Consider the following 24,677-nt stretch of genomic DNA (forward strand, 5'->3'; position numbering starts at 1 on the left):
GACATTACCGCTGCTCGGTCAATGGCGAATAAGGCACGTAATGCCCCTGTTACAGAGACGGGTTGAAGTGTCGTTCAAGTGAACGGTATCTCAGCTTCCTAGCTACAGCTGGAACTCTGTGGCAGTCGACAGTGTATGTATACGGTGCTTATCGAATGACTTTTGCAGGGCCCTGTCCAACTTATTGATCACGTATGGAACCACATGAGCTTGGTCGGTCCAAGGAATGAAGTGAAGCCACGTGTTCGCAACACGAAAGTTCAGTGCAGACTGGCCTTATTTATGACAGAAAAGCGAGCAGGACAGAACAAGAGGGAAAGCGAGAGAGAAAGAATGAGAGAGTGAGGACTTCCCGGAAACCTAGAGTCTTTCGGGTCGGAGATGAAAAGCGTGCAGTTTTCATCTGAATTGCTGTGGAGATGCACACAAAGCCGCGACATACGATAAATGTGATATCATTGCAGTGTCATTTTCATTACACTGTCATCTTCCTTCGCGACATTAATAAGGTGCAGTTTCTCAGCAGTATCTGCACTTCGCTTATGCCATAAACAAACGCCGCGCACAGTCGAGACAATCCAACAAAAGAGCGCATGATTCCGACATTGGTCGCCTCTTCAAATCTGAGCCCAAACTGGCTAAGAAAACAATGCTCAGTTGACTCCTCACCTCATTGATGTCTCTCTGGGAGGCTGGGAAGCTGGCAGGCACGCGGGTAGGCTGGCTGACCGGCAGGCAGGTAGACAGGCAGACAGGCTGACAGGCTGGAAGGTAGATGGGCAGGCAGGCATGCAGGCTGGCTAACAGGCAGGCAGGAAAGCTGGCCGGCAGGCTAACAGTCAGGCTGACAGGCAGGCAGGCAGGCACGCACGGAGGCAAAAAGGCAGGCATGCGGGCAGGCACACAGGCAGGCAGGCTGTCTGGCAGGCTCGCAGGCATGCAGGCAGGCTGGCAGGCTGGCTGACAGGCAAGCATCAAAGCTGGCAGGCAGGCAGGATGGCAGGCACGCACTGAGGCAGGCACACAGACAGGCAAGCTAGCAGGCAGGCAAGCCGGCAGGCAGGAAAGCTGGCAGGCAGGCTGGCAACACGTTGGCAGGCACACAGGCAGGCTGACAGGCAAGCAGGCAAGCAGGCAAGCAAGCTTGCAGGCTGGCTGTCTGGCAGTTTCGCAGGCAAGCAGGATGGCAGGCAGGCAGGTTGGCTGCCTGGCTGGCAGGCACGAGGAAGGCTAGCATGAACGCAGGGTGGTGGATGTCAGGCATGTTAGCTGGCAGGCAGGCTGGCAGGCCGGCAGTCCAGCAGGCAGGCCAGCCCAGGGCAGGGCTGGCCAGGGCAAGTTGTATTTGAAGTTTAGTTTTTTTATATGGATATGTCATTGTTTCTTCTGTACACACAGGATAAAGAGGCCCAGCCCATTTGTGTCTCTGTACCTGACCTTCCTGATGCCGGTGACTGTGGTTTCGATTGTCCTGTTCTGGGCCTTCATCTATTACATCTACATCCGCGATGAGTACGTTTGTAATGCTGCTGTTCTTCTTGAACGCATAAGGTTTGAAATAAAACGGGCAAAAGCGCTGTAGCTTGTGCCCCTTTCACGTTGCGAATTTAGAAGGCTCCCTAGTCTCTAAAGAGGATTAAGTAGTACATTCGCCTAGCGTCCGTCCGTATAGGGTGCTCTCAGGTCGTGCGAACTAAGTTCAAATCATTATCGCTGCTCCAATAAGGGTAGCTGAAATAATTGAAGAGTCCTGCATCTAATATACGCTTAAACTATCAAAATAAAAAACCGCAAAAAATTAATTCCATGAACACGTGAACGCACGAAACAGCCTTAAGAATCTGATTTCTATAAAAATACTTCCGACTCCTGTGTGCGGTCAGTTTTCTTCGCTTGTCAAGCCCTTTCGGCTCTGGAGATCTTCCTTCTTAACAGATTTAGGGCGCATTTATTATACGCTCTGTCGTTTGAAATAGCGTGCTGACGAAGTTTGAACCAATAGGTCAAGTAGTAATAGGTGTCAGAACTACGACAAGCGCTCAAGGGTTGTGAAATGTGGAGAACCGACCCCTTTATTACGGCTACCACAGTTTGGCTCAAACTTTTAACACGCGCGTTGTCCGTCTAAAAAAATGAAGCGCCCCACAGCGGTCACATTTTGACGCAGCGAAGAAAAGAAATTGGGTTCGACACTCTTGGGTGCGCGCGTCGGATATTGTGAAGGAAGAACGTGCTAACAAAGGAAGGTAAATTAACATTTTAGCTCTTTGTAACGCCCATTTCTTCTCAGCGATTTCTTGTGTGCTGAGCTCTAACCAGGAAGATGACACCCGTGTGCTATATGAACATTTTTTTTTGCGTAGACCTCATGATATGAACGCTCATACATGAGAGATCTCATGCACTTTCCTAAAAAAAGTGATTCCTAAAAAGGTGAATGTCTGATGTGAGCAAATTCATTTCAATCTGCAGTGACCTGGGCGTTATCAGGGAGTGCCGCGTGGGCATACAAAAGATCATCGAAGAGAAATGGCAGCACGAAGAGAAAATCACGTAAGTCGACTTACGTTGATTTTCTTGCGCTGTAACTATTCTAAACGCCATGAAATGGGCTCATTTGCAGTTCACAAATCACGTTTCCCACGGCAGTTAGTGGCCGTATCCGTATTGCTAAATGTAACTGTAACTGCAAGTGGAAGCTACAGCAGCCGTTGCAGGTAGCGGGTTAACTGGGAATTATTTCTCTTGTCTATATAGTAGCAACTAACTTTTAATTCATTTGACCATAGAGAGAAAGAGAGAGAAAAGTTGCAGAGGAAATGCGGGGAGGTTAACCATAAGAATGTTCCGGTTGGCTATCCTGCACTGGGGGAGAGGGAAGAGGGGGGCGTAAAAGAATTTGAGCAATGTGGTCTGCATCTAGCACGACAAACAATGACAAGCGCACTGAAAGTCACAAGCCACCGCAGTAGTAGCCTGCACATCTTGAGGGCTGCCGAACACTGCGACCTGAGTAGAACAGATCTACAGTCCTCTATCACTGATAGGAGGCAGACAGGCAGCGCAGACGTTCTAGTGTGTGGAAAAGCTGCTTGCCGTTGCGGCTGATAATGTTGATGACAACGTAACACATCCCGACTTCTTCTCGGACATGGCCAGGATTCTGGTTCATCCGCTCCTAGTTCACAACGCCGCCACCACGGGCCGCATGAAGTTGAGCTCCTCCTCCTTCTCTTACATTCTTCCTCCCGGTTTGAGAAAGAGACGCTAGTAAGCTTCGCCCATTGTCCGCTTTGTGTGTCCTCCCCTCAAGCCAAGCTCCTCGGGAGGGGGGCACCCTTCGCGTTTCTGTTTTTTTTTCCACCCAGCGTGTTCGAAACGGGCTGACTGTGCGGCTCCCCTAGTCTGTTCCTTTACTGCGGTGCAAGAAAAGAAAGAAGTCGGGTTGGGGTTGAAGCGGTGTACACGCCCCGTCTTTGTCCGACTTTGAGGGGCCATTTGTCAAAAACTACTGGCGGTATATATGCACATCACACAAGATATGGCTAAACGTTCCAGAATTGTGCCAAGGCCCAGCTATCTCTCAGTGACTCCAGAGCATAATGCGTGGAATAGAATTTTTTTAGCGCTGCACCCAACTTCTCCCCGTGGGACGGTCTGTGTGTTCATGGTAAATGGTGTTTTGCTGCACAGAAAATCTGATGACTGGTGACAGAACAGAACTAGCGGCCGTATAAGCACCAATAAGAACCTTGTGTTGCGCATTTGTTTACACGTCAGTGTTTTTATTTTTTCGAAAGAGGTTGCAGTTATAACCTGACTCACCATAATTGTCAAGTTTTTTCGCAACGGGGAAAAAAATTACGGACAACAATTAAGTCTACTGACGAGCTGTGAAGGAGAAAGCTTGCAGCGTGGTGTTCGGCTGCGGCGATGGCGTGCTGCTCTAATGCAATGGCCAGCCAAGCTGATCAGTTCACGCCGCCCGAATGGAAGTTGATGAAGGCGACGATACCCAAACCCAGCTCGAGCCCCTGTGCTTCCTTTTTTCGAGTTGAGTTGAGTTGTCGACAGAAGGACGAAAGGAAAAGCACGGGCTTGCTTACTGGCTCAATGCGGAGCAACGCCCAGCTGCCTGCGTGCTGATAGTAGGAGGTGAAAGATGGGAGTAAAGAGACAGAAGAAAAGCGCGCGCAATAGCCCGTAGGCCACGGGCCAATCCCGGAGGCAGTGCAATACCGGGCTGACCTGTGCCAGAGTGCGTTACGCCAAGCACACCGCCATACTTTCAAAAATATGCGTAACACCCAAGCCTCAAGGGCCCATATGAGATATTAAGCCAGGTATGTGAATGGCATCCCCCTTCGAAAGCGGACCGGGGATTGAGCCACACCCGAATACTCGATCCTGTGCTTCCTTGCTATCGCTCCCCTTTATATTTCTCCTCGATATCATTTCCCTTTCTCCTCCGCCGGCTGCAGCTCGGGTGGTTAAGATATTAGATAGCAATTGCCACGGCCGGCAACATTATTTTCCTTCATTTTTGATGCGAAAGCTTCACTATGCTACCTCGTAACGATTTCGCGGTGCTTACGGTTTTGACCTTCAAGTGGGCCAGAGGTCAGTCCTCTCACGGCGTGGTTCGAGCGTCCACCGATATATGTGAGACAGTTACTGCGCCATTTCCTTTCCTCAAAACCAATTTTAGAAACTAACCTTGAAAGTAAAAATTGAAAATTGGTTTTTTGAGAAAGGAATTGGCGCAGTATCTGTCTTTCATATCGGCTGACACCTGAACCGCGCCGTAAAGGGAAAATGGAGGGAGTGAAAAAAAAAGAAAAAGGTGCCGTAGTGGAGGGTTCTGGAATAATTTAGACCACCTGGGGATGTTTAGCGTGCACTGACATCGCGCCCTATTCACTGAGCCAATGCGGCGGGTTCCCTTCGTGGGTGCGGAACCCACTTCGGAAAGTATTTTATTTACGAAACTTAATTTTTCTTTTTCTGATTAGGTCACGTGGTTTTTCCAAACCTCTGGGGAGGACAACGCCTGATTTTCCTCCTTATGAGCTGCTATGCTTTCGCAAAAATGAAAATATGCTGCCTTCTACTTACGAACGGCGCTGATCATTTTACCTAGGCTGCTTGCACACAACATGTGTTTCCTGCATTTATACACAAGTATGGTGACAGGTTGCTCAGCGTACAAATTATTGAATAATACCATTTAAACGTGCAACCATTTTCGGGATGCGCTGGTATAGGAATTGTACCTGCATGCACGTGACTTTCTGGCGCCCTAGTTCACTGCCTTTTTCTGCATGTGTGTATGTGTGTGTGTTGGGCTGAGTGTGTGGGTGTGCGCGCGCACGCCACGGTAGAGTCCATTGCATGCAGTGGCGCAAAAACGCGGAGCTCCCACTTGGCTTGTCGCAAGTTTGGCTTGGTTAGGAGGGCGAGGGCCGGCTCAGGATGTGAAGCTTTTAAGTTCCATGGCTGATCACCGGCCTGTCTTATGACGTAGGGATAATGTAAACAGGAAATTCGAGAATGTAACATGCAACCAGATCCCTCGGATTTTTTTTTCATCACATTACTCCGCATGAACATGCCCAGATATCGAGAACCACACGCTCGAGACAACACAGGCTTTTTGCGCGCGTGGTTTTCTTCCACCGGCCTTGAGGAAACGCGCGCGCCCATTTTCATACGACAGTAATTCATGTCCCCATAAAAAAAAGACATGCTATGCTTGATGAATCGTTTATCTTCAAGACAGTCACGTTTCCATGCCCGCCCCCCAAGTCGCCACGTGCTCGTCGGCCATGGCGGCCTCGTCGACGGCGACGTGCGCAAGCAGTCATATCGGAAAAGAGCGGGCTTTCTGCGCACCTATTCGCTCGCGTCAGCCGCCGCCTCATCAACCGTCGTCGGACGACGTGCGAAAATTATCTGGTAGGTCCACATTGGTGGCGCCACCCTGTCGTTGCTGCCTCTGAACACGCTTGCGTTTCGTTAAGCAGGCCCGCTTCTCGGGACCCGTTGGTATGCCCCATCCTCTGACTTCGATGCCGTCGCGGCTTAGACGCGGCGTCTGCTTGCCGCGTCCGCGCTGACCATGCGCTATGCTACGCTATCACTGCGGTGGTTTCCTTAGACGGGCGAAGGGGGGCGGGCGGTTTCGGGGAAAACGTCTTGGCACCTTTCCTCTGGCTCGGTCTTTGCCTTCGCCGGTCTACGCCCGCTTGCCACGCCATGCACGCTTCCTGCTGACGGGGATGAACAGGGAAATCGCCGCATCTCGGCGCCGGGCTGTCGACAAACCCTCGGATGGTTCGAACCTCGGCTTTTTAAGCCCTCGTGTTGAAGACATCCGGGTCAGTGGCTGCAAACCATGGATTTAAGAAGTGGGAAGTGTCCCCAGGGAGCGATTAACATTCTTCCCTGTCTGTTGGATGTGCCACGACTCAAGTAGAAGCCTCCTGTGCGGGTTAGCTTCGGTTTCCAGTACATTAGTGCCGTCAACGTCCATTCGGTGGTCGCATGCCTCGCAGTGTTCGGCCGCAGCGCTGCGGTCACGGTTTATTTGTCGGACGTCCGCTTTGTGTTGCCTCATTATTTCGGCGAAGTTCTTCGTTTCCCCTATGTACGATTCCGGGAAGACCGAGCAGGACATTTGGTATACAACCTCTTGGGCCCTTTCTTTTGGGTGACGGCCGTATTGGGGGGGGGGGGGGGGGGGACGAGTGAATCCCTCTACAATAACGACCAAAATAAAGTTATGGTCTGATACATATTTTCTTGTTCTGTTGTGCGAAAAACTTTTTTGATGACTGTCGATATTTTGTTCACTGAAGAGGGCTAGGTCGGGCTGGTTGGTGAATGTTGACGCAAACGACTGGACAGCATCAACGGTACTGAAGAGAATACAGACACCATCGCATGTGTATGTGTTCTTCTTTTCTGTCCCGTCTGTTAGCGCATTTCAGTCGTTACCAGCAACATGTATTTTTTCTTTACCTATATTCATAATAATTCGAAACTATTCAGTTCGCAGGCAAAAATGCGATACTCGCACACCCTATAAGGTTCTCGCTCTGAAAGAACAAAAGTCACTGGCTTTTTTCCTCCTCTCTTAGTCTGTCCAACAGCCATTTCTCAGGCGCCAATACTCGCCGCGAAGGCGGGCCAAGACCATGTGGATTGAGTACTGAGGAGAACAGAACGGCGTCAGAGGCATGTAGTAGTAGTGGTGGTTTTATTGAAATAATGACGAAAAGGAAGGAAAATATTTTTGCTAGCCCCGGCATATGCCATCGATACTGAAGCACCTGAGCTGGGGCAGCGGATAGCAGGATAGCAGGCAGAATGGGGAAATGAAATGAAAGAGGTAGAAAAAACTGTGTTATACTTTGGTGCTTCTTTGTGCGGACGGAAAGAATTTCGAGGCGTGAAGAAAAGAGGTTGAGGGGCGCTGAACGGACAACTTAAACCGCGAAGAGAAGTTCTGGGAACCTGGAAGAGCTGCAAGCCATGAAGAAAAGTCCCCCGAGAGCGCCGCTGTACTCCGACTGCCGTTAACCGGACCCTGCTTCCAACACGTGCTCGAGCGCCCGTGAGCTGGCGCCGATGTATTTGGACGGCGTCTCCAGCAGTGGGCATACGTAGACCGGTTCTGTCGTATGTTAAGAGCGCCGACTTTGGGCGCGTGCACCCAAAAACGGCCCTTGGAGCACACTTGCAGAATATCGAGCGTCCTCTACAGTTTGCCAGCCAAAAACCCTCGTTTACAGACGGCAATCTCGCATTCTTGTACGAAAAATGAGTTTGGAGAGGTCCCTTTTTCTGTATGAGAGAGTAGACGTTGAAAGGATGTGAGGAGCGGGTCGAGATAGGTACTCGTCAAGAGAATTCGGTCATTCTAGCTCTTAGAGGTGGCGCGGCGGTAGTACGGTACTGCGGACGAGGCGGTGATGGCGCCGATGCCATAGCGTGAGTCTTTATGGAAGCAAAGCGGCTTCTTTAAAAATCACACCAAAGGTGTCACAACGTAGAGTCTAGATAAGCAGCAGTAAATGATTCTTGGTCATTAATACGATCCTATGCTTTCGTTTGGCTGCTTTACAGGCTAGAAATAAATCTTTATCGATATTCGCATGTAAACGCTAGTTCGCAAGTGCCGCGCTCGCAAAAACCGCGTCGTTGAAACTTGCGAACTTAGCATGGTGAAGTGCGATAACACTTTGAAGCGTAATTATTTTGCGCGTTCACTTTCTTTTTCTTTCGGCACTTATCCGAAAGCGTAAATAAACTACTTTAATGACCCAGACAGTCTAACGCTATGTTTCGTGCCTACACGAGTGCGGCCCTTACCCGCGTAAATGCGGTATGTGTATTTATTGTGTGCTGGCCTTATGATACCATTGAAAAAAAAAATCAGCAGTTGGTAACAATGGCCATTCCGCAGCGTAATATTACAGCAGTGATCAAAATCAACTTTTTAATGTTGGACTGCATCGAACAGCCAGAAACATCAAAATCCTTGAGCCTACAATTTCGACGTTGATTGACTGCTTGTTTAGGTAAACAGAAAAGTTTTACAAGTGGTTACATTTTCTCGCGGAGGAATTCTGTTCGGTGGCCCTGAATGTGCGCGTAGCTTTACTGCAGACTAATTTCCGACTATATATAGTCCATCTGCAGCGTACGTTGGTCGCATATATGCGGTAAAAGAAGAGGCAACGTAGCTGTTGTTTGAAGCGGCAGCCAGGGGGTCATTCGAGCTTTATAGTACAGTCGAAGTTAGCGCTGAAAATGTGTTTTTGACTGGCGGGGGAAAACGCTGTGATCGAGTGAGCAGACGACGGTTGCCAAGAAGCGTTCACAATTATACAACCACTTTACGCTTTATATCCGAGAAATATATGTACATTGTGAAGTTCTTGCCATTCATGTCGCTCTATAGCAGTCACGTCGTGGCCAGAAAGCCGTGTTTATTCTAGACCAGAATGGACTGAAGCTCGATGAAAAATGTGTTTGCTGCTAACGCCCACCTTAAAATATTACCATATACACCATACTATAGCTAAGTGTTCAAGCACTGCACTGCTTTCATGCAGCTGTAATAGGCTATGTTGGCAGCATGAACAAAACTCCGAACAGGAATGCTTGACGACATGGTGTCGTGGTGGTGTGGACGACATGGTGTTAATCAGCAACGAGTATGTTGCTGATTAACAGACGGGTCATTAGGCTGAAACTCGTTACCAACCTGCAGAATGAACTTAATCACTGCTTTTTGAACACATTACATGTTGGCAGAAACAACATGTTTGCTATTTGGACTGTTCGCAAATTGTAGAATAACAGAATATGCTCATTTTTGACGCGTATCTTAGGCTCCAAACCACTGCGAGTGCACGCGCCGCGCAGAGTGATCACCGGCTCGCCGCTTCAGGAAGAGCCCGCTTTGCGCCCCCACCGTCGCTGAAACGATCGAAAACATCATTGTAACTTTTCGACAACTTCTTTTTTACAGCTGGTGACGACCGTCGGGGCTTCATGTTCCCGCAGGATAGGAGGCAGCCCCCCTAACTCGTCCGAAATTGATTTTGGTGGCACTGTCTACCTTTGCCATGCGCTGTGCTTTTAACAAGGCTGGTGGAATTCCTTAGTTTGGCGGAAGGCAGTAAAGAATCTTCTGCAGAAATTTTGATGTCTTTTTTGGGAGATTTTTGTCTGCGTTTGGAGAAACCCTTTGCCAGGACTGACACATTAGTGGTTGTAAGTTTCTTTTTTGTGACAGCCTGGAGGCAAGAGTGCGTCCATGACCTTTCCGGGCCGTTTTCGCAGAGGCGCCGACTATGTCGTGCAGCTCGTGCTTCGCACCATAGGGAACAGAAACATACCGCATCCAAAAAGCAACCGTGGACTGCGCTCCACGATTCGAGGAAAAGTAAAAGGAGAAAAAACAAGAAAGGCAGGCAAAGGCACAGCAGGAGACCCCTCCCCACTGTCCTTATCTTCCTCCCTCTTACCACCCTGCTACCGGCTGCCCGTGTAGCTCTTGAAAAAGAATTTCTCCGTACCTATGCACCTGCTCAAATCATCCTTGGCCCTTTCCGTTACCGCCTCTCCACATTCTTCATCCGTTTGATGCTGCGTGTTGTGCGTCTTGTTCCCGTAGCCTTTTTGGGAGGAACAGTGCTGAAAATTGTGCCCTAAGGGTAGGGTGGAATTCAAGCAAGTTTTGGTTAAGACGATTCCCAATTCTTGCATATTTGTTTTAAAATCAGCGAAAACAGCAATGACACATCGCTTTGAGCATGCGGCTCGAGGACGGTGTGTGATTCGTTCCGCAGTGTCGCCGTGTACCCACTGATTTCCAATAGGTAGAAGTTTTCTCGAAGCCTGGCGCTTGGTTTCTTTGAGTTGAAGTGCTCGGAAAATGGTCTTCCACCTAACATTGTGTTGAAGAAAACACTTCAACCCATTGCGCTTGGTGCGAGGTTGCCAGTGCGCCATTAAAACTCATCATCAGCAAAAGAAAACATTTCTAGGCAATGGATACCCAAGATTCTTCACTCGATGTATCATCTAAAACAAAAGGATGCAACGAAAACAACTCGATATGCTTATGCTAAGGACACGCTGGTGGCAAAAACGCGTATGCCGTTAGTACGTAAAGGGTGTCTGCGAAACCTTGGCCAGTGTTCTCAGAAAGGAAGGGATGCAAACTACACACAAGCCGGACATCATTATCGGAGGCCTCCTGTGCCACTTCAAAGACAGTCATCCCACCCCAAAAAAAGGCCTAGAGGCGCCAACTCGAATGGCCCTTCCTGGGCGTACGCTCTCAGCGTCCGCGTTCTTAGCGTAAGCCGAAACCGGTCTGCGCATGCGCACTGCAGGAGACGCCAGAGAGCCTAGGTGAGGCGTCCGTGCTAGATGTCGGCATCAGCGCGCGGGCGCTCGTGTACGCGTTGGAAGGGGAGTCCGGTTTATAACAATGGAAGGATCGCCGGGCTCTCGGTGGCTCTTTTCTTCATGGCTTGAAGCTATTTCAGGTTCCCCGAACTTTTCTTCGCGGTTTAAGTTGTTCTTTCATCGCCCCCCAACCCCTTCTCTCCACGGCTTGAAATTCTCTCCGTCCGCTCGACAGGGGAAGGGAGCCAGCATCAGGAACATGGAGATGCATGGCACATTTAAAAGTCGCTGGATCGTTCCGTGGAAACGGCTCCCTCTTCTGACTCCCGCGGTTTGTGCGCTTAAAAAGCCGCGATAACTCCCCGGGAGTCACACATCCAAGAAGTAGTAGCTAAAAATGTTGCCGGCCCAGCGATTGCTATCTAATCCCTCAAGCACTGGAACTGCAACCGGTGGAATTAAAAGCAAAGAGAGAGGATAGCGAAAAGTAGATAGGAGAGCGGCAGAAAAAAAAAACGAGGGTAGGTTGGAACTTATGCAAAAAAAAAAAAATATGTTCGCGCCACTCGTGCGAAAGTGCTTATGGGTATTGTTGCACATATTCGCAACACGGTAAATTCACTGCATATTCAGGGCCGCGAGCATGTAGCGTCCTGTCGCTAATGAATCGCGCTAGCGGCGCATTGCACAAACGGGTTGGGTGGAGCGCCGAGTCACCGTACTGGAGAAAACCAGTAATCTTTTAAACATCGTGTTATCCGACAATAACTTCTGTTCATTTCTTAGCAGATTTAAATTATAATCAAGAACATTTAACTAGAGTTTGACTCTTGATTGCTGCTCTGGGTAACGGCGTAGTTACTGGCTTGCCGAACTGATGGCACACTCTTCAGAATAGTTCCCAGCATGCCACTCTATGAACTCTTCGTTAGCGGTTCATCCTTTACGTACATCTTTGACAGAATTGCCGAAACTAGCATCGATTACAGCAATGGTAAACCCCTTCTCGACGGCGAACGATCGAATCGTGAGAAGCACTTTACCAACCTAGACAAAAATGTGAACTACCACACTACTAATTGTTACATTGGACAAATAACCTACTGGCATAAAACGCAGCACCAGGTTTGCCGCATCTTATGTGCAACACATGCAACATTCACTTCAACGCATCCTTGCTGCACTTGCACCACATCGACAAAAGATTGGAAGAGCTTTCTGCTATTGAGGCTAATAACATGAGTGTTGAAATGTAGACATTAAGACACGATTTTACAATTTTGAATGCGCAGTGCAAGAACCATATACAAGTATCGGTGAGTGAGCTCTAAGTATGAGCGTCCGGGAATTACAAATTTCACTGCTTGAACGAAAGTACCTAGAAGCTTCATTGCTTTGCACTGTTATTGCGTACGCAATTCCACTATCACCTATGCCGGTGTGGTCACTGTACGCGCTTAATGAAAAATGTACCTGTCAAGCAAAAGAGTCTTCTTATAATTTCCTCTATATACCTCATAGAAGGCACACGCTTTCTTGTAGCATTTTATGTAGCAGCCCATGGCCATAGCCTCCCTCCGATGGGGGCACTTTTGATAAAACTGCGCATTCGTACGGCAGGCTCAACCTCACAAAGCAACCTACCAAAGCAGGGACACTGTAGCAGGGCACGGCCGGAATCGAGCCGCCTCCGCTACTCGAGCCCGGCCGCGAGCAGGGACGTGTGCCTTTCCAACGCACCGAGAGAGGGCGCCACACGTTTCATGAAAAAGCTGATGATGCATGATCAATAGTGAAATAGCGCAGGAAGACTTTTACGCCATTGAAATGTAAAATACTTTATACTTCCTTAAAGGTAGGACATTACCCTACGTGAACCTGCTAGAGCTTGTCGATATATTTTAAAATAGGGCTGTAGTGAGCGATAAATTGAAGTCAAGTGGGGTATTTTTCAGGACCTCGCCATAGGCTCCATGCTGTCATAGATCATTGCTCATGGCAAACGCAATATGTAAGCTACATCGATGAAACTCGACTAAATGAAACTTTAAGATGCATTTAACATCTAGGCGAGAGAGCTAATTTCTAACTGTTATGCGCGACGAAATATCAATTTTTATTTTTCGTCGTCATTGAGTTACGCGCCGCCGCGCCGCAGGCTGTCGCGAGATGGCGCGACCGGTTTTTCGAGGCGCATGGTCCAGAATCCTGGGGATGACTGCAGATTAAATCACGTCCGTAGCACACAGATTTTGGTCAAGGGTTCTTGGTGTATGGCAGACTGGTTAAGTGCCAAGAAGCAGGTGGCAAGTGTACTGGGCAGGAGAACAAGATATTAGCGTTGTCTGCTCTTGGGCTTTCACATAAGCGGCAGGCCGGCGAGTACGTTCCGGGGTGGAGGAGGGCAAGACGTGCGAGGGTATGGGCCTGAACGTGGCGCACAAGCGTTGGTGGTGCTTGGAGTGGGATTTGTGCGGAGGGGGGAAAGGAACTGAGAGAGGCGGTAGTGCAAGGAAATATCAGTAGTGGGAGGCTGCTTTGTCCAGCACCAAGCCGGATCTCCAACTTCGGCTGGTGACCTGGGCAGAGGACGTCGCGACTAGGCACCGCCTGGGCGCCACAACCGTCAGCCTGAAGGCTTGCCGGAATGCTGCTGCGTAGATTTCTTTATTTTAAGACTTCACATCAATAAAAGTTTTTCACCACAACCACCACTCTCGGAACGGGAACACCTATATTACTGAGAGCGCTACAGCTTCGAATCATCAGCAGGTCATTTGGTTGAGCGATTTCTTTCGCAAATGTCATGTGGTATGAGCAACTTAAAGGCGATTGCCCGCGTAGAATTATTTCCTCTGTGTCTATAGTTTTCGCACGAATGTTGAGATTGCAATGCAAGGAGCGCTGACGCCTTAGTTTTACTTGCAGCCATTATAATATAGGCGTCGTGCCAGTTGTGAAGCATTATATGCATCGGTTCACACGGAGTTTCCTCTAAAGGAAGTTCGCTAGGTATGCGAGTATTGAGATCAGGCCAATAATACTCAAACGAAGCCAGGTCTTCGGTAAACGATTGTAAACTTGCTAGCCCAGCACTCTTGCGCTGCTATCGCTGATTTATTGAAGAATTTGCTCATAATTGCCCTTTTATTCTATGTTGGCGCAGCTCGAAGGAAATCCTGGGCGTCCTGATGCTTGCCGCAATCGGGCTCTCTGTGGCAACCAATACGAACAAGTATATCGGGTATGTGTTCAATCACGAGTAAGTGATTTGCTAGGATTCGTGTGTATGCAGTATTATCAAACAACGCGCGTGCTTTAATTTAAAGCCCAAGTCCTTGCTCCACAAATTGTGGTAACCTCTACGGTTTCACGGTAGACACATACGGCCTCTTGAAAGAGTCATATTCATATCCTGCAGAAAACCCTGTGCAACGTCGCAGTCAGTGGCTGTGGTGTTTTGAGTGGAAGAGCAGGTGGCCTACCGGCCACCTAGGTGACTTCACCTTGTGACGTCGTCGCAATCTTGTCATCGTGACAGGTTGAACCTGGATGGCGGATTGTGAAGAAACTACCCAGCGTGGCAGGTGGCAGTAAAATTGATGATTGGCTTCGAGACGTTGCTAGGGAAGAACAAACTGGGTCTCATAAGCCCCACCGGTGACTGTGTTTGAAACAGCCACCGGTGGGTCTTGGGTCAGTGGCGCAGGGCAGTGACTAATCGCTTAACCGCTGCACCACGGCGCCAGGAGTTGGTGTGACGACTCCCTGCGATCAAAGAAAGTAAAGTTGCCAATGAACAATTGCACATATATGGGCACGTAGGCCGATCCGAGGCAATAGAGAAACAGTACCTGCGCGTGAGAGATTCCTAGTGCTATCTCATTAATCTTTATGTGATGGTGCAATAAAGAGGAGTGTCTATGTTTATGAAGTGATAGGCAAAAAGGACCCGAGGCCGCTGAGGGAACCGATCAATGCTATCACGTCATGTGCCCAAGGCAGAGATCCCACTCCTCCTCAAGCTTCCCGTGAATTTTTTTTTTTTGCGATGCATGCTTATCCCCTTGCGCTCATGTTGCCATCGTCAAGTTTCAAGCCATATAAGCGACGATTCGTATTGTTCTCTACATATAGCTGCCTTGATGACGTCAGAGCTGATATGTGATAGTGAACAAGAATTGCTGAGGAGGTTAAAAATGTAGCACAGCTTTGTGTTTCACTGTTCGTGAGAATTAAGTCATGTGTTTTCACACTGTTTTGCATCATTTTGGGTTACTTGAATACTTGCGACAGTTTTCACAAAACTTTTCTTTCGGTAGATCCTGTGCACGAGCGCTCTATGTATCGGTAGCCAACGAGGAATGCACCGGCAGATCAGTGTAACGCTCTTGAAATTTGATGGATTTCTGCGCTGAAGCTTACGACGACTGCAATTCGTTCAACGGTCGCTTGTAAGCGCATATGGCGTGCACGAACTTGGGGTATATAACGGGTGAATGAAAGACACTCATTTTTTCGCTCAGGGAGGATTTCCAACTGAGCCCTCAGGAAAGCGAGGGGAAGGGTAAAGGCACAAATATATATCGCGAACAGCCGGAGGTGTGCACGGTGGTGGTGGTGGTAGTGGTTTTATTAAAAATAATAGTAAAAAGGAAGGAAAAGATTTTTGCTAGCCCCGGCATCTGCCATCGATACTGAAGCACCTGAGCTGGGGCAGTGGAAATAAAGGATAGCAGGCAGAATGGAGAAATGAAATGAAAGAGGTGAGGGGACAGGAAGAGAGGATAGGGGGAGAAGTAATATGTACAGACCATTTGTGCACGGTCGGTCCAATCCACAATTGCTCGGCACTGAGGTGTCCCCTACTGACCATGAGCTTACCCATGGCAGAGGGGCCCTGCGGATTCGCGACTCACTGCCAGAGCGGATATTCGAGCCTTTTTGCAGCATTGAGCTGTTGCAGAAAGCGAATACAGCAAGCCGCGGCCACGAATTCAAGAGGAAGACTATGCTTCCCGCACAATTCGGTGTCATTGCAGGCTAATGCTTTGTGTAGGGCAAGAACATTGTTGTGCTTGCCATGAGTGGCGCCCCGAGTCACACGAAGCATGACCTATATATATATATATATATATATATATATATATATATATATATATATATATATATATATATATATATATATATATATATATATATATATATATATATATATATATATGTAATTGGTTTAAAGGAAATGACGCAGCATCTGTCTCATATATCGTCGGACACCTGAACCGTGCCGTAAGGGAAGGGATAAAGGAGGGAGTGAAAGAATAAAGGAAGAGGTGCCGTAGTAGAGGGCTCCGGAATAATTTCGACCACCCGGGGATCTTTAACGTGCACTGACATCACAGCACACGGGCGCCTTAGAGTTTTACCTCCATCGAAACGCAGTCGCCGCGGTCGGGTTCGAACCCGGGAACGAAGCATGACCTCTCCTCACACGTCTTGCGGGAAGGCGTTCCTCTGCGCCCTAGCCCTCGCGCAGTCGCGATTTGAAGGAATTATTCCTTGATAAGGTGAGCTGCAAAGGCGCTATAATAACCGGACGTGTCCGTAGCGCCAGTTTATACATCATTAACGTGTATCAGTTGTCCATAACATAACTTTGCTTAGGCAGCGAATGATTGGCCTTTCTTGAACTTCTTGGCGCGTGCTTCAAAGTGCGGACGCGACCACCGTGTCCTCGCTGTGTGCCCTGGTAGCTGTTGGCGTTCCACCAGAGCCGGGCAAACCGATGCTGACCGGTCACGTGAGCACTTGGCGGCTTGTGCTCCGTCGCTTCCCTTGGGAACTCATTCTGGTGCGACTCGGAGGCATCTCCCTGGAGCTGCTAGCCAAGGTACGCGTGCGCAGTGCCATGACAGGATTCAACAGTGCGCGTTCGAGATTACTCGGTTCGCGAGTAACAGAAACGCCGGACGAGTAGCACAAATACGAATATGGCCGAATATTAAGCTTAGTTTCAGGGCCACAAAAAGAACACAGGCAGAAAGCGTAGCATTTCAAAGGCCCCGACGCTACTAACGGAACCAACACCACTCAATTCGATAGTTATTCTCTAGAAGTCTGGACGGTCTTCAGAACTTAGCAACTTTACACGGCTGAGGAACAGCTGCGAAATGCTACAGCGAATGTTTGATACGAATCAAATATTATTTGAAGGACAGCAACATGAAGGAAAAGGAGAGGTAAAAATTTTAAAACTGTTCAGCATTCATCATAAAAATTAACGATATATTTTTTGTGTATTTACGGCTCTTAAAAGTGACTTTAGTAACAATGTCTTCTACTTTAACTTATGTAGTAAAAAGTTAAAACTGAATTTTTAATGGTTGTCGCTTGTAGCGAGTGTAGAAGCTGGAAAGAAGCCAGGGCTCAGTAACTCGAGTGGAACCAAACTACCAAGTCCTTAATTGTTATCCCCAAAAAACAAACGTGTTGTTGCTGCTCACTTCACGGCCATTCTCACCTGGCCCTCACCCCCTGCTCCGCACAATTAACAAGAAGAGTAAACAAGTCCTGAAATTTATTTTGTTCTTGCAGTTTGCAACAGAGAAAAACAGTTTTCTTTCGGTACCTATTACAGGTAATAATTACGGAGGGCACTTAAGACTACTTAAGTGCTTTGAAGGCGAAACCATTTTTTTTAATTGTTATTTTTTCCTTCCTTTCAAATGACACACCTATTCGTTGGCATACCGTCGGAAGGCAACGCATACACTCGGTTCACATTTATTCTTTAGCACTGCGGTTATGTAAGCCATGGGGTGAACTCTCGCGTCGAAATCTGAATGTCCTTAGTTCGATTACTTCGTACTTTCGGAATTATTTTTTTTCTTTGCTGATGATATCATTGGGGGTTTTCTGAACCACTTTTTCCTGGACACCGACTACGATGCCGGGTTTCATTGCTAATGGGCCATATAAGGCTTTCGCCTTAAAAACTACGGTTAAGCGACACGGGCGCTTATTGGATATATTTTCTAAAATAATGTACGGTGCTTGATGTTTCCAGAAAAAGCTTTCACTCATCGACGGTTGAAGGCTGCCATACTGCAAGACAGTTCGCTCTCTTCCAACTGGTAACAAAACGCAAATAGAAAATTTAGCGTGTACACTATTGTATTGATATGTAAAAGGTCGGGTGACAACTCTTTCACCGCTGCGGTCATTGCGCCGCACTCTGGCGGTGGATGCGCTAAAGTGAAACCACTTTAGTATTGCTCGGACAGTACTCTGTCCTTGTCTCTAGCGCAATATGCCAGCTTATAACAGAGGTTCTCCTATAATCTATCGCGCATCCGTTGTGTTACACCCCGCCGCCGCGGTGGCTGAGTGGTTATGGCGTTCGGCTCCTGACCTGAAAGACAGCGTCCCCCATAGCCTGAGTCGCTTTGGGACTTTAAACCCACATGAACCAAACCAAACCCTCGTTTTACACCGTACGCTCCCTCATGGATGCTGTCTCATGAGTAGCGTGGACGGAGATTGTGGAGGGAAGTTGTCCGCACGAACTGTCATTCATAAGTTGTATGACAAATAAAATAAAATGTAAAAGTTCATTAAGTAACAGTTGGTAAGCAACATATATGTAATGAAAAACACACACAAATAATAAAAGAAAATTTAAAGTAAAGATAGAATAAAAAATAAGAAACAAGGAAAATTTAAAAGTATAAATGAAATAAAATTAAAAATTAAAAAAAGAGAAAAATGCAGGGAGAAAGAGAGGAAGGAGAAATGCTTTCGTATTTCTGCTCTTAAGCAGACTGAAGTGATAATAATATTAATAATTGGTTTTTGGGGAAAGGAAATGGCGCAGTATCTGTCTCGTATATCGTTGGACACCTGAACCGCGCCGTAAGGGAAGGGATAAGGAAGGGAGTGAAAGAAGAAAGGAAGAAGGAGGTGCCGTTGTGGAGGGCTCCGGAATAATTTCGACCACTTGGTGATCTTTAACGTGCACTGACATCGCACAGCACACGGGCGCCTTAGCGTTTTTCCTCCATAAAAACGCAGCCGCCGCGGCCGGGTTCGAACCCGGGAACTCCGGATCAGTAGTCGAGCGCCCTATAACCACTGAGCCACCGCGGCGGGGAGCAGACTGAAGTGCAATCCTGTAATTTTTCATGAAGCATACAGGAAGTAAAACTAAGAGTAATTCTAAACTAAATATCGACGAATGCAGCGTTCCAACGCATCCGCGTTGCTCCTGAAGACTGGGCTGGTGGACAACGACAGGCCGTTAGTGCACTCCGTCTGGTGCCAGGTGGCGCTGTTGGCCGCAACGGCAGTCGTCTCCGAGGTGGACACCAGGGACGTAGACTCACGCTTTGTCCGGGAACTGATTGTTCTGGTAAGGCGATCGTACAGCGTCCCAGTCTCGCATACTAAGCGAAAAAACACCTTTCGTCTCAGTTATTTATCACTTGTTTACTTAACTCCACGGGGAAGCCGTAATTTTGTTGCCGCTTTTAGAGCGCAGCACCTAGGCGCCCGTTCGTGGAATCCGCGCCGTAGATTTTGTCGTCGACGTCGGCGTTGTCGGCGTAGTCGGCATAACACGTCACGTTACAACCGTGGCAGGTTTTAGCAGATCGGAGCGCCACCTGCCACGACGAGAGCAGAGGAATGGAAAACCTGAAGGTTGCGACCACGGGAAGACCCTCGAGTGTGGCTATAGCAGCGTAACACGCCAGCTGCCAGCGGTGGCAGGTGGCATGTGTAGAGTTGCGCCCAAATTTCGCATTACCAACTATGATAATCGTCTGTCTGTTTTTTTAACACACTATTTTTTCTTCATTGCCTCTTGATGCCGTTGTCATCACTCAGTAGTACTTGTTTTGCAAAACGTCGTGGGCCGCAGTTACCAGTGGCGTATGAGGGGGGATTGATTCGTTTAACAAGTGGTTGCAAATGTGGGCAGTATTCTTCTCTTTGTTTGACATTCATGCCCCAAATGACTGGCCAGTAGTTGCTAACTTTTCGTTAAATTCTCCTTGAAGTTCAAAGTGTATAAAACCGGAATCATGGCCATGTTACGCCAAAAGAAGCGTATCGACAGCAGCAGCCACCAATAGTTCATTGAACTAAAATTAGAGTGTGCATGAAAAACAGTCAGGACACAGCGCACATGAAGTAAACATAATTCGCAGCCTAAATGAAAGATTCACGGCATTCGATCTGTCTCATATGAACTCTGCATGTCATGTTGTCCTCAGTTTTACAGCGACAGCTGTTAGGCGCCCATCCCTGGCTTGCGCGTCGTAGTCGCCGTCGCCGTTGGCGTAACCGGTGGGTGCGTTAATGATATCCACCCACCGGGAGGATGTCATTAATGCACCCACCGGTCATCAACGTACCCGCCTTATATCACGGTCAACCTGGGTCGCATAAGCCTACGTGTGGCTCAGTTTGGAACCTGCCAGAGCAGGGGTGCTCTACGTGACCACTAAATCAGTGGTCACGTGACTAAACGCCTAGAGAGCTATCGCTGAATCTCGCGTTACACAGTCGTAACCATCCTGGGAGTTTTTTCAATGTCAGAACGGTGGAGCGAATCCTTAGAAGCTTCAAAACTTGTACGGTCTGCACATCAATGTCGCTTAGAACATGTCAAGTTCTTTTCAAAACAGTGGTCGCTAACACTTATTGCAGAGTTCAGGTCCAGCGTGTCAATGAATTTCTGGGAGAGTGGTGGCAGAAAGAATGCGGGTGTGTGGCAATTGAAATTAATAAATCTTTATTTTTCTCCAATTGCCGTCAGGAGGCAAAGCTCGCTCGCGGCGAGAGAAGGCTCCAATCACGAAATGGCACATGTTAGTGTGACGAAGGCTATAGAGAAAAGTACAGAGTTCTTTTCGGCTACATGGAGCTTGCGGAAAGGTAACCCAGAAACTTCGAGCAATCCTCGACCTTGCTCGAATGTACCTCGGTCAGCCTGTTTTTACCTTTGTTTTTGATTGGCAACCTCGCTCGAGCACAAATACTCGAGGAAGTACAGGATTATCCATTTTGAAGGCTTGTTCTGTGCTTGAACCCAAGGATAGGTGTGTGCCTATCCGCTCTTCGACAAATGCCTTACGGCTCTTCAGAAGTACTTCTGCGAAAGCAACTTCATATATGAAGGAAGCCCAACAGTCACATAAACCAAGGAGCATAGAGGAATGCTTCTATTTTATTTTTCTGGTTTTAATCAATGAGGTATAATTAGTGTAGTTACTTAACTGCTCAATTGTAATTGATTAGGAGAAAGAAAAACAACCGCGTGCCACAGATGGGTTCCACACCCACGACCTCCGAATTTCGCGTCCGGTGCTCTATCAGCTCCCTCCTTTATCCTTTCCCTTACGGTGCAGTTCGGTTGTCGGCCGAGATATGAGACATATACTGCGCCATTTCCTTTCCCCAAAAGCCAATTTTCATTTTAATTTTCTATCAGCTGAGCAACGGCAACGACTGGCTGTCCAGTCTCCGGCTTTCAGGGGTATTCATGTTGCGTGTAACCTAGCCCTGAGAGTGTTCACCAGCACCACCCTGGTCTAATCGCGCTGTACTGCTGCGAATGTCATATTTATTATTGTGTAAATAGCTTTTGTGTACGTTACCCCTATCCTCTCTTCCTGTCCCCTCACCTCTTTCATTTAATTTCTCCATTCTGCCTGCTATCCTTTATTTCCGCTGCCCCAGCTCAGGTGCTTCAGTATCGATGGCAGATGCCGGGGCTAGCAAAAATCTTTTCCTTTTTTTTACTATTCTTTTAATAAAAAAACCACCACCACCACCACCCCCTATGCACGTTGGTATCAGTGACTGTTGGGTTCTTTCATGTATATGTCATAACAAGCCCTTCATTTCCCTTCCCTTTTCTTCTCGAAAGAAGCTTTCAGTCCCGTGCTTCGCTAGTAATGCCCAGCACTGAAGATCTGCTCCCAACATACCTTTGCAGGCGGAGCGATTCGAGGAACACCCCCTGTACTTCGCCCTGCCCGTGGTTTTGGAGTCACGCTGGGTGCTGCTGATGCCCTACACACGCCTGCCACTCATCTTTTTGCATGTCTACGCCAACATCAGCTGCTCGGAGCTGGTCAGCGGACCCCTTTATTTATTTCTTCGCTATTACTTGGCTAAACGCCTAGGGACACCTCGTCGGTCATACCGACACATGAATGCTAAGCCAGCTGTGAAAACAAACCTTGCTGTCAACATGTGAGGGTTGGGAAAACTAATTTGACACTGATGAAGCAAACTCAGGTCTTGAATTCTTCTGTAGTGTTTTCTTTCTTGCCGGTGTTGCCTAAGTATTCCACGTAGACACCTAATCACCTAATTTTGTACATTGCCTTGGCTTTTGAATACATTGGTGTGAAATGGCGCAGGTTTTCCGATATCGGTTACGTTCTTATGAATTCAGAATGCGTCACGACATGCAACTCTCCAAATTATCCCATTACCTCGAGGTAATAATGTTAATCATGTTCTCTTCAGTCTTTTCCATCGACTCTTGAATACTTCAGGCCTAAGATCACTGATATCTTTTTAAATGATTTTATCTTTCCCTTCTTTACTCAACCTTCTGTTTTTTTCTCTAATTTTTATACGTGTCATTCGTGGGCTGTTTTGTTTTGCCGTTGCATATATAAATTATTCCGCTTTTCGTAACCAATCTTTCTTCAAAAGAAAACCATATTAGCTATCTTTCGTTGCATTTAAAGACGTGCTTTGCGTTTTCTCTATTTTTTTCTATAGTTCATCCCTACTACTGTGCTCCCTTTTCGAGATCGCAGTACTCTAATGCTATTGTGTGATACTAAAACCTTGCAAAGTTATGCAAATAATTTTTCGCAATGCACCTTTAAGGCGAAAGATGAAAACATACGGTAGCTATAGTCGGATACAACTCAAGAACGCAGCGACTTTTCCCCGTCAGAGGACCCCCTTCCAACCAATGGCGTCGGCCGATTCTCACGAGCCTGCTAGCAAGACAGCAGGGAGTGAGGGTGAAAGGGGATAGTCCGCTCCTTCTGTGGTCGCGGATTGTCCCCTCCCTTCTGGCACGGGCAGGGACACTTTATTTTTCGTTCTTTTTATGGTCCGACAATAATTTTTGTGCCCTACCTGCATTGTCACGCCGCTCCTTGCGTTGTAACGCTAGCACGTTAATGGGAATCGGCCGGCGCCATTGGCTGAAAGGAGGGTTTTTTGCTGGGGAAAAGCCGCTTCGTTCTTGAGTTGTATCCGACAATAGAGCTAAACATTAAACTGTGTGTAGCACAATTTTCAATTCCACTAACGCTGATCTTGCAGTCAGTATACTAGTGGACAGCTTTTTATGAAACGCAGCGGACGCAAAACAGGAAAGGGAAGGAGACTGTCGTTTATGCCCGTGCCGTGGGTGGTGGGTTGTTCTGGTTATGGGCGTAGAAGGGGTGAATGGGGGGGGGGGGCACAGAAGCAAATGGCTGCCTCCTTCTCTTTCCCCTTAGCCCCTGCTGCATTGCCATAAAACGTTGTCCGCGAGTATATTGTGGTTTCATGTCCACCCCACTAAGAAGTTACCTCTTACGGAGTCTTAGCTCGCAACGATCTTGTTTTGCAGCTCTGGCTTGGTCTTCTGCTCAAGGTCATCTCCTGCGTGACATCCGTGCTGGCGGCCAATACATTGCTCTTCCCCTAGTGCTCAACCCGTAGAAGGAGCACGAACTCCAATCTCCATATTCCTCGGAAACGCGAACACATTTATCTCTCGTGACATTTTAAAACCTCGCTTCTATTGTCCCTTGATTGCGAAACGAATCGGAAAAACTGAGCCACTTAGAATTCCGTGCGATCACTGAGTGGTGCTTGAGACGGATTTTCGCCTTCGACCGCCTCCGGAGATTACCCAATTCGGTGCTGTGACCGGAAGTCGCGTGCGAACTATTAGCTACGCCGACCTAACAAGCAAAGGATAAACTTTTTCGCCGTCATCTTTTGGCCTTGTGTTTCGAGCATTTAGTACGACAAGCAAGCTCTTCATCCCTGTCCACAGCATCATGGCACCATAGTAAACATACGACATCAACATGCGACATGTGAGCCACGGACGGCATGCTCGGTGACCGTGTGTGTGTGGGGGAGGGGCTGGTTAGAGGACCATGTTTGTGGGACTACGTGTAATGCGATGCTAACTTCTCATGCATAACGTGAGTATAATGAAAAACCTGTGGCTCTGCGAATGTCATACACATCTAATAAGAATGACCATCGCGTATGTGATAACTGAGGTTACGTCCTTGCAGTTAGTACGAAGGGTATGTTTGCCCAGTTTGTACAGGTGTTAGTTTATTGCACGTTTCTTGTATGGTGGTGGTAATGAAAGAGCACTGTAATGCATGGTGCTGTCGCTCAAACTTGCGTAAAAATGACGTTTGTAATGAACCTTAGTGTTCAATGCACGACCGTGCCGCTCAAAACACGTGTTTCTTGGCTTACGAGCAGCGCGGGCAGAATAGATATTCGATCTTTTTTTCTGCGTGACGTGCTTTAGCCTGTAACTTTCGCAGTCTGAAGTTAACGTCTTTCTGGAAGTTTCAATGTAATGCACTAAGGGTACACAGCGTATCCTCACCAGCTTGGCCGCTTGGCACAGCAGAGAGTGCGTGCGTGTGTGTGCGTGTGTGTGTGTTTGTGTGCGTGCGTGTGTGCGTGCGTGTGTGTGT

At 47.9% G+C, this 24,677-nt stretch overlaps 1 protein-coding gene and 1 non-coding gene across 2 annotated transcripts; one reads left to right on the forward strand and one right to left on the reverse strand.

Moving 5' to 3' along the window:
* Window positions 1-1,460: 1,460 nt before the first annotated feature.
* Window positions 1,461-23,921, forward strand: LOC144118648 (uncharacterized). The gene is made up of 6 exons (XM_077651522.1): window positions 1,461-1,512; window positions 2,473-2,553; window positions 14,093-14,170; window positions 19,166-19,333; window positions 21,926-22,063; window positions 23,576-23,921. The coding sequence occupies exons 2-6, from the start codon at window positions 2,530-2,532 to the stop codon at window positions 23,651-23,653; spliced, it is 486 nt and encodes a 161-aa protein (XP_077507648.1). The 5' UTR covers window positions 1,461-1,512; window positions 2,473-2,529; the 3' UTR covers window positions 23,654-23,921.
* Window positions 18,998-19,071, reverse strand: TRNAS-ACU (transfer RNA serine (anticodon ACU)). Its single transcript has one exon. It is a non-coding gene; the product is annotated as a tRNA-Ser (tRNA).
* Window positions 23,922-24,677: the final 756 nt, after the last annotated feature.

The sequence above is a fragment of the Amblyomma americanum genome, chromosome 2 (genome assembly GCF_052857255.1).
Source record: "Amblyomma americanum isolate KBUSLIRL-KWMA chromosome 2, ASM5285725v1, whole genome shotgun sequence".
Classification (NCBI taxonomy): Eukaryota; Metazoa; Arthropoda; class Arachnida; order Ixodida; family Ixodidae; genus Amblyomma; species Amblyomma americanum.